Here is a 14,785-nt window from a genome sequence, read left to right as displayed (position 1 = left end):
TGGTCCCGGGTACACTGTATAGACTGTTCCATCTGTCACTCAGTAAAGGTACTGTTGTCTGTAACTTAGTGTTGGAGTCATTATTGCCCCCGTGCCTAGCCCAGGATCCAGCGGTATACCTTCGGGTGGTATTGAGGATAAACCATGCCCTGACGTCATGAATACAAGGGGTTAATGCAATCTGCCCCTGGGGTAATTCCATCTCCCCTGCATCACACCCCTTACCACATCTCCCAGTCTTGTTACGATGCACAAATATCCTACGACCAATAATATTTAAGAGGGTGACACGGCACATAACACGTAGCTGAGATTTGCTTTGGATAACATTTACATAGCAGATGTCAGACAAAACTGCGACTGAAGTGCCAAGAACCGAGCTGCGTACGTCATATGGAGCCGTTCATTTGTTGAAACTTGTGATTTGGGAGATATTTAATACAGCTGCTAATTGAATTAAATCCCAAACTACGTATTATGTACAGTAAATCCCCATTTAGCTATTATTCCCACAGCTATATTTAGCGTGTGTGTTTTCTTTTGTGACCCTCTGTTCATTCATAAATCCACATTAGGTAAAATGGAACAGACTATATTGGATGTGATCAAGTAAAAACATTGGCCAATTTTTTTCTCCATGATTCTTTCCTATCCACTCTGCATAAAAAGTTGGAAAAAAGACTGTAGTGGTAGTCAGCTGATGGCTGTAACTTCCTTCAGATTCCCACATTCCCACATAATCAAAGACAAGAGTTTTCCAAGCAGGGTGCCTCCAGCTGTTGCAAAACTACAACTCCCAGCATGCCCGGACAGCCAAAGGAGAAACACTGGATGTTAAACAATGTCATGGACCCATAAAGGGGAAAGTAAATACACTCAAGAAGGTCTCAAAAAGGAGTTAAAGGGGTACTCCGGCGCTAAGACATCTTATCCCCTATCCAAAGGATAAGGGATAAGATGCCTGATTGCGGGGGTCCCGCCGCTGGGGACCCCCGTGATCTTGTACGCAGCACCCCATTATAATCAGTCCTCGGAGCATGTTCGCTCCGGTTCTGATTACTGGCGATCACGGGGGCCGGGCATTGTGACATCACAGCCCCGCCCCCATCTGACGTCAAGCTCCACCCTCTCAATGCAAGCCTATGGGAGGGGGCGTGACAGCTGTCACAGCCCCCTCCCATAGGCTTGCATTGAGGGGGTGGAGCATGACGTCACACGGGGCAGGACCGTGACATCACAATGCTCCAGCCCCGTGATCGACAGTAATCAGACCTGGAGCGAACACGCTCCAGGGACTGATTTTAACGGGGTGCTGCGTGCAAGATCACGGGGGTCCCCAGTGGCGGGACCCCCGCGGTCAGGCATCTTATCCCCTATCCTTTGGATAGGGGATAAGATGTCTAAGCCCTGGAGTACCCCTTTAAATGTAACATCTCGCTTGAGGCTGATAAAAAAGGATCCACCATTAACAATAAGTGATAGTAACAGCTCCCCCATTCTGCTGTACATGTCATAGAGCATGCCCACAACATTCTTTCATAGAATTCTCTAAGTTCAGTGATTGAGTGGGCTTATTGCATCAGGTACCTAGAGCTGTATCTCAATGATAGACATTGGCCCTGATTTATCAATCTGTCTGAGACAGAAACTTGAGTGATTTTCCCAAGCAACCAATCACAGTTCATGCTTTGTATCTTAAATGGGCACTGTCAGATACAAAAAAAACGTTTGATATGTTGTAAAGCATGTACAGTATAACCAATAGGTTTTGCAATTGCTTTCATTAGAAAATTTTCAGTATTTGATACTGAAAAAGCCAGTCAAACAACTGCCCCCCCCCCCCCCGCCTGCTTGGACACATACTAGTCCTGCTGTGTCCATGTGTCATCACCTATGTCATGGACACACTTCCTTGATTGACAGCTGTGAGCGCAGGGCTAATAGCTGGAGGAACATCGGGAGATGTGAACAGACAGCATACTGAGGGAGGGGGCGGAGACCTGCACAGTGAGGCCACGCCCCCTCCCTTTGAGAGGAATTCAGACTAGTGAGCTAAATTAAAAGTGTAATAAAAAAAATAAAGGTGCTAGACACATAAAAATTAGATATACATGGTCAGGATTAGGCACTGAGTGATATATTAAAAAAATATACGAGCAAAAGTTCACAACAGCTCACCCTCGTAACCTGCGCACGGACAAGGCATGGACTCCGCCCCAGGAATATCAGAATGAAGAAAGTGTTGTCCAGCGCTTGACTCACGGAAACAATGCTTTATTCGGGTGCCTTGGAGAACAAACAAATACGATAAAACAAGTGACGCGTTTCGGCTCAAGTCACTGAGCCTTAGTCATACAAAACTTAGTCATACTATGACTAAGGCTCAGTGACTTGAGCCGAAACGCGTCACTTTTTTAATCTTACCTGTTTGTTCTCCATGGCACCCGAATAAAGCATTGTTTTGGTGAGTCAATCACTGGACAACACTTTCTTCATTCTGATTAAAAAAATATATATTTTGTTGGATCTGACGGGTACGCTTTAAAGTGCTCTGGTAAAATGAAAGCTGAGCCGTGATTGGTTACTTGGGAAAATCCCTCCAGTTTCTGTCTCAGGGCCATTCTGTATTAAGAGCTTCCTTGGCCCCTCCTTTTAGCTGTCACTCACAGCTGAGAGATGGGGCCAAGGAAGCTCTCAATAGAGTGAAGGGCCCACCTCTTGGACAATTAAAGAGGCAGCAGCCAGGACATTAAATGGGCACTGTCAGATATAAAAACTTTTGATATGTTGCAAAGCATGCAAAAACAATAGGTTTTGCAATAGCTTTCATTAGAAAATTTTCAGTATTTCATACTGATAAATCCAGTCAAAGAACTGCCCCCTCTGCCTACTGGAATGCATTCAGTGCTTCTGTGAACACTGCTTCGTCCTGGACTCCGGGACGTTTTGGAGGGGGGATATATATGGAGGGGGGATATATATGTATGTGTGTATATCAGTGTGTCTATCTAATGTGTATGTGTAAGAATATATGAAGCCAGTGTGTGTGTGTAATAAAGGAGGACTACAATCATATCCTCCAGCTATTTCAAAACTAAAACTCCCAGCATGCCTGCACAGCCAAATGATGTGTGTGCATGCTGGGAGCTGTAGTTTTGCAACAGCTGGAGGCACCCTGGTTGGGAAGCACTGGACTGAGGAGAGGGAGGGGGAGGAGGGGGAGTGGTTATCACAGTGAGTATCCGCCCCCTGTTTCTGGTAGATAAAATTAAGGTATTTCAGAAATAAAGCTAATTCGAAGAGAAATGTAGGTCACAGACACATACAAAGTACATGTACATGATCAGGATGAGATACTGAGCAACATATAACAGTTTTGTTTTTTTGAGTGATCTGACGGGTACGCTTTAAGCATCATTTTACTAGATCGTGCAAGTTGCATGCCTAAAACAGATGGTCTAGTTCCACTCCCTGACCTATATATAGGGCTGTCGGCAGTTTTAAAAGCCGAAAATAGCTGACACATTCCCTTTCTAATATTATGTTAAATGACACTGTTATTTGGTTACTATGTGGGAGATTTATCAAAACCTGTGCAAAGGAAAAGTTGCCCAGTTGCCCATAGCAACCAATCAGATCGCCTCTTTCATTTTTAACAAGGCCTCTGCCCAAAGGAAAGAAGCAATCGGATTGGTTGCTATTAGAGATGAGCGAACTTACAGTAAATTCAATTCGTCACGAACTTCTCGGCTCGGCGGTTGCTGACTTTTCCTGCATAAATTAGTTCAGCTTTCAGATGCTCCGGTGGGCTGGAAAAGGTGGATACATTCCTAGGAAAGAGTCTCCTAGGACTGTATCCACCTTTTCCAGCCCGCGGGAGCACCTGAAAGCTGAACTAATTTATGCAGGATAAGTCATCAACTGCCGAGCCGAGAAGTTCGTGACGAATCGAATTTACTGTAAGTTCGCTCATCTCTAGTTGCTATGGGCAACTGGGCAACTTTTCCTCTGCACAGGTTTTGATAAATCTCCCCCTATATGCCTGTATTATTTGAGCACAGGTTGACAAGTTTAGGCATTGTATACCAGTGTTTACCAACCAGGGTGCCTTCAGCTGTTGCAAAACTACAACTCCCAGCATGCCCAGACAGCCGAAGGCTGTCTGGGCATGCTGAGAGTTATAGTTTTGCAACAGCTGGATGCACTCTAGTTGGGAAACACTGCACTGTACAGTGTATTATTTAGGGAATGGCACTATGTAGTGAATGCATTACAATATGGAGGAACCCTAACACTCTGGTTACATAACGACAAATAGAATTAATAATATGACTATGGATATGAATGGGGAAAAAAATAAAGAAAATAAGTGAGATATAAAGTGCATAACTTTTAGATTTACTTTAAAAAGAAACATTTGCATTCATTCAATGATTTTCAGAATTAATGGTATAATAACTCCATTCCATTCAAGGACCCCATGATCTACAAATATACATGTTATTTGTTCCCTATAAAATAATTTTAATGCATCTGTTCGCCTATGAACACAATTTTACTATTTACACTACCAATAGAATTATTCTATATAAAAAGTTAAAGAGTACCTGAGATCAAACCATATTTTTTAAACTGAATCAGATTATATTCCCTAACAACTCCTAGTAAAAGCCCTTTAAAAAAAATTCCAAGCTTTAGAAAGCGGAGTATCATACCTTTCCCCTTGCTCACATTATGTGAGCTCCCGGCAGGAGAAAGTGGGCGGTCCCCAGCAGGCACGACATCACTGAAGCCTGTGAGAGCTGTGCCTCGCCATGCCCTGCAAGCACGTCCTGAGTTTGGTCTCCTGCCAGGCCGGGAGGAGACCAAACTAACTGTTTGACTTGTGGCAGGGAATGGAACAGAGCCACCTAGTGGCCGTTTTTTTTTTTAATCACATTAAAAACATAAAGGTTGAGAATTTTAACAGCAAGTAAATAGCAAAGTGTCTTATAGTTACATAAGGAACAATATATTAAAGGGGTTATCCAGGGAAAATATATATATATATATATATATATATATATATATATATATATATATATATATATCAACTGGCTCCAGAAAGTTAAACAGATTTGTAAATGACTTCTATTAAAAAATCTCAATCCTTTCAGTACTTATGAGCTGCTGAAGTTGAGTTGTTCTTTTCTGTCTAAGTGCTCTCTGATGATACCTGTCTTGGGAACCACCCAGTTTAGAAGCAAATCCCCATAGCAAACCTCTTCTACTCTCTGCAGTTCCCGAGACAAGCAGAGATGTCAGCAGAGAGCACTGTTGCCAGACAGAAAACAACAACTCAACTTCAGCAGCTGATAATTATTGAAAGGATTAAGATTTTTTTAATAGAAGTAATTTACAAATCTGTTTAACTTTCTGGAGCCAGTTTATATATAAAAAAAAAAAAAAAGTTTTTTCCTGGAATACCCCTTTAAAAGTTTAGTTTGGTGACAGGAACTCTTTAAGTAAATTTGCAAATAGATTGCATGACTTATTTTGTAAGGAGCCTGTATTGTAGTCTAGCGATGCATTTAGGCTTCAGAGCTGACATCTCCCAACATTTTTGGCTCACACTATAGCTGTAGCCAAATCGCTTTAGTGTTTTGCATGTTGTGTAGTTTGTTGTTCATGTTATTAGGAAAAACAAACAATTCTAATGTAAGATGGGATCTCAGATACATTATGGTCAGGATGTGTCTGACACCAGATTGTTCGGTGTTCCTGATAGTAATCAGCAGAACTATGGATGCAGCTCTGGAGTACTTATAGTGGTGCACACACACTTACAGTGGTGGCCAAGTGGTTCTGAGCTTCCTTCCCCAACACCTGTGAGGTATCCTTTACGGCTCTTGGGTTTTACCATCCCATGGGTTCCAGATGCCAAAAAGTGCCCAAAAGTAGTGGGTTATGGGGCAACCCATGTTAGGGTGCAGGATGTGTACAATGGGGCACCCCATGCCAGGGGTCAGGCTGTGTGGGATGGAGCACTCCATACAAGGGTGCAGGCTGGTGTCATGGTGCAGAAGCAGAACTAGTGAGAGATAAGTAAGTACTTTGGAACAGTAAGTCAATTATGTCACCTACATTAGACAAGGCCTACATTCCCCAAAAGTAATATTTCTGAGAGATAGACACATAGATATGAGAGAGAGAGAGATAAATAAATAAATAAATAAGTAAATACATAAATAAACAGATACATAGATGTGAGAAGGATATATATATATATATATATAGATGATAGATAAACAGATTCATAGATGTTAGATAGATAGATAGATAGATAGATAGATGTTAGATAGATAGATAGATATGAGAAAGATAGATAGATAGATAGATAGGAGAGAGATGATAGATATATATGTGATAGATAGATATAAGATAGATAGATATGAGATAGATAGATAGATAGATAGATAGATATGAGATAGATAGATAGATAGATAGATAGATATGAGATAATGATAAAGCCTAACACATATTCATCTAGACCGGAGTGCTGCTTCTTTTGTTTTACTGTCTTTCATGGGAGCCTCTGACCCAGGCTTGATCAGCTTGCACCCGCATTAAAGGGGTACTCCACTGGAAAACATTTTCTTTTAAATCAACTGGTACCAGGAAGGTAAAAAGATTTGTAAATTACTTCAATAAAAAAATCCCAATCCTTCCAGTACTGTATAATACACAGGAAGTTATTTTCTTTTTGAATTTAACTTCTGCCTGACCACAGTGCTCTCTGCTGACACCTCTGTCCATGTCAGGAACTGTGAAGAGTAGGAGAAAATACCTATAGCAAACCTCTTTTGCTCTGGACAGTTCCTGACATGGACAGAGGTGTCAGCAGAGAGCTTTGTGGTCAGGCAGAAAGGAAATTCAAAAAGAAAAGAACTTCCCGTGTATTATACAGCAGCTGATAAGTACTGGAAGGATTGGGATTTTTAAATAGAAGTAATTTGCAAATCTGTTTAACTTTCTGGCACCAGTTGATTTAAGAGAAAATGTTTTCCAGCGGAGTACCCCTTTAACATCCTAGAGTGAAGTTCTCCTTCAAGATATAGATAGATAGACAGATAGGAGAAAGATAGGTAGGTAGATAGATAATAGATACATATAATTTTTAATAGATGACAATTTCCGGGCAGCTTACCTTGCTTGAGCGCAATGACACTCTACCTCCGCAACGTGCGCAGAATTTCGTTTGGCAATATGAACAATTATGGCCGCAGCCATCTGCAAATTTCGTTTTGTGGCAGATCCCGCAAGTGGGGGCATCACCCTTTTGCTCTTGCTGCTGTTGAGCTTCTTCACCCATCTTTTTCACTTGCTCTTTGTATACCTCAAACTGCTGGTGCAATTTCCTGCACAGGATAAAAGAGAGATATGAAGAAAACTGATTAAAAAACAAAACAAAACCTTACAGATAAGCGATAAATAAATAGATAAAAATCTGCTTGGTAATATATCACAGTATGGGGCTGCTGGAGATGCAAAGGGAACGTGCATGCTGCAATAAGGTACATGCTCCCTAAAATAAGGACAAATCTAGGAATATCACCGAATAAGTCCTTGACTGGTCTAAATTGGGAACATTGTATTGAAAACCATTTGTTTACAATAATATATATAAATAAATAGATAAATAAATAAATAAATAGATAAATAAATAAATTATGCGCTGTCATTGAGCTTTGTCCTAGACTCCTGAATGGCAGACTTCAAATACAATACAAACTATAGGTTTGTTTTTCGGCTGTCTGGGAATGCTGGGAGTTGTAGTTTTGCAACAGCTGGAGACACACTGTTTGGAAAACACTGGTTTATGGGACTTCCAAACATAGCAGAGTTTAGCATTCGGCAATGTTGGGATGTCCCATAGAGACTGAATGCAGCAGTGGCTGAGCATGCTCACTGCCGTTCCATTCATTGGGTGACCTTTGACCTCCGTTCTCATGATAGGTGGGTTCCCAATCAGCTAGTAATTCTCTGTCCTGTGGATAGACGATAACTATTAGGTTATGTTCACACCTCGGAATTTCCATGCAGAACTCCGCTTGGAATTCTGCACTGAAATTCAGCTGGAGCACAGTCCTGGATGAATTCAACGGGATTCTGCTGAGCTGTGCACACGGCAGAATTTCCGTGCCAGATGTTTCCGGTATGTAAACTCCATTTTCTATGTCCACAGAAAGAATGAACCTGTTCATTCTTTCTGCGAACTCCGCACAGAATACAAAGCCGTCTATGAGACGGCGCATTCCCGTGCGGTCCTAGCACCGGCATATTATTCCTACGCCCGCAGTTTGTGGAATATCCGTACAGAGATTATCCACTCGGACATTCCGTAGTGTGAATACAGCCTTAAATGGGCACTCTCATTAAAACTAATTTTTGCTATTGCACATAAAAAAATTTATCAATTTTTATAAATAATTTTGCTAAAAAAAAAAAAAAAAGGTTTCTATGTTTTATTTGGGTTTAATAAAGCTACCACTAGGTGTCTCCCTACTATTTCAGAGCACATTTTCCCCCATCTCTTGCACAGACTTTGGACTCTTGCTGGCCTGGCAGTAGTCCAAAAGCAGGAAATGCTGAGGGGGTGTGTGCAGCCTTATCCAATCAGAGCTCATCTCACACTGAACTGCTCTGGACTGTGTGTAGCAGAGTGAGGGAGGAAGTTCTCCCCTGTATGGCTTCAGATGATGTCACACCTGCTGGGGAACGCCCCTTCCCAGTCTGTGAATCTGACTGAGACTGAGAAGAAAATACAGAACAATATCAAGGTAGAAAACTAAAAAATTATAAAAAAAATAAAGACAGGGGGTGGTTTATTATGATGGGGGCAGTGAACTGGGAGGATTGTAAAATGTAACAAGATCCTGACAGGTGCTCTTTAATCATATGATCAAAGTCAGTTGGGCCCATTTGGCGCCACTGGTGTCCAGCATGTAAGCAATCACACCCTGACTTTATCTATGGTGTTCTGCTCCTATGACAAAACAGAGCAATGGAAATCAGGACACAGGTGTGAACAAGGCCTTACGTTCCCTAGAATGCAAATCATTAAAGCGGACCCTGTGTTCACACAACTAGAAGGCAACGCTGGGAAATTTCAGCTCTACAGCCAGGAAAAGATTCGGACATTTTGCACATTTGCTTGTTCTGTCGGTGCTAAGACAGTTCGAAAATGCGCCATCTTCATAGACGGCAATGCACTTTTGAGTGGAATCAGAAACTGTTTGTTGTTTCTGCGAAGGCAGAAATCGGCATTTCCACAGCAGATGTTTGTGCCGCAAAAATTTCGCCATGTGCACAGCGCAGCAGAATCCCAGTAAAATCAATGGGGCTCTGCTGCAGGGGAATTTCTGGGCGGAATATTTCTGTGGAATTCCGCTCAGAAGATCACACAGCGGAATTTCCGCAATTCCGCACAAATTCCTGTAGAACTGCAGCAGAATTTCTGTGTCCTCAGAACACATCATTCCGTCGAAATTTGACTTCAATGAGATTCCGCCACGGAATTCCGCAAAATATAAGGCTGGACTTCAGCTGCAACACCAAACACAACCTGAGGACAGGTGTGGTGCTGAATATGGAAAAAACAACAACAACAATCAGCTGTTTGTTTGTATTTTGATCATGGATAAGTATTTTTACTCATGTTGCACTCAAATTAAAGCCAACACGTGTCAACACATTGGGGGAGATTTATAAAAACCTGTGAAGAGGAAATGATGACCAGTTGCCCATAGCAACCAATCAGATTGCCTCTTTTATTTTTCACAGGCCTCTTAAAAAATGAAAGAAAGGCTCTGATTGGTTGCTATGGGCAACTGGTCAACCTTTCCTCAACACAGGTTTTGATAAATCTCCCCATTTGTATAAAATGTGTGTAAAATGACCGTATTACACCCAAAATAAGTATGTAACCCTTATTATGTCCCCACATAATTACATGTGAACTGTGCAGTGTTTTCTTATCAGATTCAATGTAATTTAATGTGAAAACATTGTGGGAGATTTATCAAAACCTGTGCAGAGGAAGAGTGGTGCAGTTGACCATAGCAACCAATCAGATTGCTTCTTTCATTTTCCACAGGCCTCTTTAGAGGCCTGTGGAAAATGAAAGAAGCAATCTGATTGGTTGCTATGGGCAACTGCACCACTCTTCCTCTGCAAAGGTTTTGATAAATCTCCCCCATTGTGTGGGTAGAATAGGTGTATTTTGGGGTGCAATATGAGTGTTTAAAGGGGCACTCCACCCCTAGACATCTTATCCCCTATCCAAAGGATAGGGGATAAGATGTCTGATTGCGGGGGTCCCGCCGCTGGGGACCCCCGCAATATAGCATGCGGCACCCACCTGTTTCTGCTCCGGAAGCGCTGGAGGGTCTGGGTCCCGACCACCGGAACGGAGCAGAAACAGGTGGGTGCCGCATGCTATATTGTGGGGGTCCCCAGCGGCGGGACCCCCGTGATCAGACATCATATCCCCTATCCTTTGCATAGGGGATAAGATGTCTAGGGGTGGAGTACCCCTTTAATGCCTCAAAAGACAATGGGGGAAATGTATTATTGTCTGTGTCAGTATTTCCCAACCAGGGTGCCTCCAGCTGTTGCCAATCTACAACTCCCAGAATGCACTGACAGCCAAAGGATCAAGTTATTTTTCTTGCTGTTGCCCTGTGCGCACGTCATGTGTACTTGCGCTAAATTTATCAAAAAAGTGCACATTTTTTATTAATAGCTTAGAAGAGTCGTATGGGCTAGTGTGAGATTGCAGAAAATGATTTGCGAGGATTTTACATTGTCAAGTCAGCAACCACTGCAAAAGTCAAAGCAAAAATTTGCGACAAATGTGCATAAAAAAAGCAGTGTAAATACAATGAAAAATTTCACCCTACATGTGAACATGGCCTTAGGGATCCCTGCTACAGTGAATTACTGGTCTGAACTTCAAGTGAATAAGGATGAGCTGCAATACCAGACGGAGTCTACGGACAAGAGTGGCGTTGTTTTTGGAAAAAGAGAAAAATAAGAAAGAACGACTCGATTTGATTAAAAGGTGTTATCCTGGATTAGAAAAAACAGAGCTCATTGCTTCCAAAAACAGCACCATCCCTGTCCTAAGGTTTTCTGTGGTATTGCAGCTCAGTTCCATTGAAGTGAATAGAGCCAAATTGTAATACCACACACAACCTGCAAGCAAGTGTGGTGCTGTTTTTGGAAGAAAATAGCTCTGTTTTTCTGTTCAGCCGCTGAAGGACCTCCTATATGCTGCCTTTATATGTGCCTGCTCGGAGCGGAAATACGCCGCTACGAGCAGACACACTGCGATGTGCGAGTCACCGCACGCATGCGCAGTATACTCGCACATCGCGGCAGCTCTCTGCTTAGCCCATTGAGTAGAGGAAGCGGCGCAGCGACTCGCACATCGCAGTGTGTCTGCTCTGAGCGGCGTATTGCCGCTCCGAGCAGGCACATATAAAGGCAGCATATAGAGGTCCTTCAGCGGTGGATCTGCAGCATAAAATACGCTGTAAATCCGCATGTGTGGATGTACCCTTAGGGTCTATTCACACGTACAGGATCCTGCGCAGATTTGATGCGCGGGATTTGTAACTGACGATTAGAAGCTGTGCTCAATCATTTAGTTTACATTGAAATCTGCAGCAGAAAATCCTGTGCATCAAATCTGCACAGGATCCTGTACGTGTGAATAGACCATTAATGTTTTTTTTTGTTTGTTTTTTTAAAGTTCACTCCTCTGTGCTCACTTCTGTCCTATCAGCCTGCAGTGATTGGATGAAAAGACCCAGCACAACACAGCAGACTCAGGGAGGAAGTGAATGTATGGTGAGTGAGGGCGGGCTCATTGCTTGCCTCGGACATGCCCCTTCCGGAGCAGTGGATGTCAGAATTAGTGAGCAGCAGAACGGAGGGATTTGTGAGCCAAATACAGGAGCTAGACACATAAAAAAGACATATAAAGAATCTGTATGACCTAGTGAATAACATTATTTTGTCTGTGCCATGACAGGTACACTTTAGATTGAATTAGCCCGTATTCCCTACCTACAGCTGCTGCTGAGTATTATTGCCCCCAAAACACCTCCCACATCTGTCCCTGTACAGGAAGAAATCTTTCCTTCATCTATGACAGCGCACTTACTCCTTTCTCTGTCTTTCCCTTACAGATTCACAGTCAAAAGATTCCCCACTAAATAATCCATCACTTTTCACCCCAGGGAAAAGGTCACAATTAATATGTGGCTTCCTACGAGGTGTTTGATGTATAATTGACACTTATGGCGCCATTACATCCACCTCCCCTGAATAATATACAACTTCTAAAGAAGATTAGATTAGTCCTGTACAGATGGCCATTTAAAGGGACCTTGTCCACACACACAGACATAGAGTTTAACCCCTTAGCCCACCATGACGTGAGGGGTAGCTTAACGCACCAATGCGTTAATTGACGTCATGGCGACCCCATGCGTTCAGAAGCAGATTGCACAGGATTGGCGGTGGGAGCCACCCAGACCTAAGCCTGCACCAGTTTAACCGTATAGAGGCCATGGTCAGTACTACATTTTTAAACCCTCATATGTTTACCACAAGTTGGCAACATAAAGTAAACACATTGTAAGGGTGTATTCCTGTGTTTTGTAGGGTACCTTCAGCTGTTGGAAAACTACAACTCTCAGCATGTCAAGACAGCCAAAGGCTGTCTTGGCCCACAGCAGTCACAGAGTCACACAGCAGTCACAGAGCTGCCAGGTAGCTCTGTGTTTCAGCTCGTAGCCGTGGATTTCCCACCAGCAGTCATGAGCGGACACACTGAGCTACTCAGCCACAGCAGGGAGCTCGTTTTGCCGGTGATCTCAAACTGCTGTAGGGGCATTTGCAACGTACGCTGCAGGTACGCTGTGTGTGACCCTTCCCTTAATCTGAATTATTAGCTCATTTGTGTGGAATGCCTATCTTTTATAGAGAATGTCAAATTTTTTTAAATACTCATTTTTTTTTTGAACAAATGATAGAGCTGAAGGAATCGACATGTCAGATTTGAAAAATGGGCCTTGGTCCTGAAGGGGTTAAACAGCCATGAGAGATTCTCTGTTCACAGAAATGATCAGCAAAGGGTTTAAAGGAAAACTGTCAGATATTTTATCCTGCACTATCCTCAGTACTGGTGGATAGTGCGGGAGACGCCGATTATAACGAGCCCTACCTTACCCGGATCAGCCCGGCCGTTCGCCCGCAATTGTAGTTTTATTCTATGTGTATATCTTGCTGTAACTGGCACGGGCGGGGCTTCTGCAGGTTAACTGGCACTGACGTCATGCCCCCTCCCTCCAGTTAGGAGCGGCGAAGAGAGGGAGAGCTGGAGGGAGGGTGGATGAATATTCCTAAGGGGCGCTGAAGTCAGTGCAGAAGCCCCGCCCGTGCCAGTTACAGCAAGATATACACATAGAATAAAACCACAATTGCGGGCGAACGGCCGGGCGGGTAAGGTAGGGCTCGTTTTAATCAGCGTCTCTCGCACTATCCACCAGTACTGTGGATAGTGCGGGAGAAAATATCTGACAGTCTTCCTTTAAAGATGCATTCATTGCGTTCGAAATAAAGACGCAAAATTGTATCTGTATTGTTCTTGTGGTAACCCGGCCCTAGGGGTGTGCGCACAAGGTAACCATGCTAAAGGGGGCATCACAAACAACCTGCACTTAAAGGAGATATCCAGTGCTGAAAAACTTATCCGACAGCTGGGCCCCCCCCGCCATCTTCTGTATGGGGCCGCGGCAGCTCGCGGGAAGGGGCGTGTTGACCACCGCACAAAGCGACGGCTGACACGCCCCCTCAGTACAACTCTATGGAAGAGCCGGAGCGCTGCCTATGGCAATCTCCTGCTCTGCCATAGCAGTGTATTGAAGGGGCATGTCGGCAACCTCTTTGTGCGGTGGTCGACACCCGCTATCTGGCCAGCGAGCCCAGGCTCCATACAGGATATTGCGGGGGGCCCCAGCGGTCGGGGGCCCCAGCGATCTGAAACTTATCCCCTATCCTTAGGTGACTCCGGTCGGCTCATTTTTGCCCCGTATCCGGTTTTGTGACCGGACCTAAAACCATGGTATGCCGGATCCAGTGACCATATCGGCAAATCGTAGCGTGAATCCAGCCTAAGGGTGCATGGACATCACGTTTTGCTATACTGTTCCCGTATACGGTTTCAAGTTAAAAACCGTACCGAGCCGTATAGAAAACCGTATGCATTGACTTAACATTGTAAACAGTATGTCAAACGCATCATCCGGTTTAGTCCATTTTGCGTCTTATATGGTTATGTCTGTTTTTTTTTAGCCGTACCAAAAACCGTAGTCTACCACTTTTTTTTGACCAGATGAAAAACCGTATTAAACCGTATAATTTTTATTTATTTATTTTTTTTAACATGGGAGTCAATGGGAACCGTACAGAACCATATGTGTGTACAGTTCCATCCAGTTTTCACCATACGGTTTTTTACTTTGCACAGTTTATGAAACTTTATTCATAATGGAGTGCAAAGTAAAAAACATATACGTTTTTTTCTGCAACCGGACGTCATTTTTCAAACCGTATACAGGTTGAAATCTGTACACACGTTTTGATACAGTTTAGTCCGGTTTTGAGGAATCCGGTTTTCATCAAAAACCTGATACGGGAACTGCATTTCAAAAGCGTGGTGTGCACGCAGCCTAAG

At 43.2% G+C, this 14,785-nt stretch overlaps 1 protein-coding gene across 3 annotated transcripts in view; it reads right to left on the bottom strand.

Annotated features, from left to right (window-relative positions):
* RIMS2 (regulating synaptic membrane exocytosis 2) overlaps positions 1-14,785 on the bottom strand; it is a 680,796-nt gene that overhangs the window by 626,889 nt on the left and 39,122 nt on the right. For all 3 annotated transcript variants that reach the window (XM_056522548.1, XM_056522549.1, XM_056522550.1), the window contains exon 2: positions 7,187-7,397. In XM_056522548.1, coding sequence (XP_056378523.1) covers positions 7,187-7,351 — 165 coding nt within the window. In that variant the 5' untranslated portion in view covers positions 7,352-7,397. The remainder of the gene's footprint in view (positions 1-7,186; positions 7,398-14,785) is intronic.

This window comes from Hyla sarda, chromosome 5 (assembly GCF_029499605.1).
Source record: "Hyla sarda isolate aHylSar1 chromosome 5, aHylSar1.hap1, whole genome shotgun sequence".
In the NCBI taxonomy this organism is placed as follows: domain Eukaryota; kingdom Metazoa; phylum Chordata; class Amphibia; order Anura; family Hylidae; genus Hyla; species Hyla sarda.
This window is presented reverse-complemented; position numbering and strand designations above follow the sequence as displayed.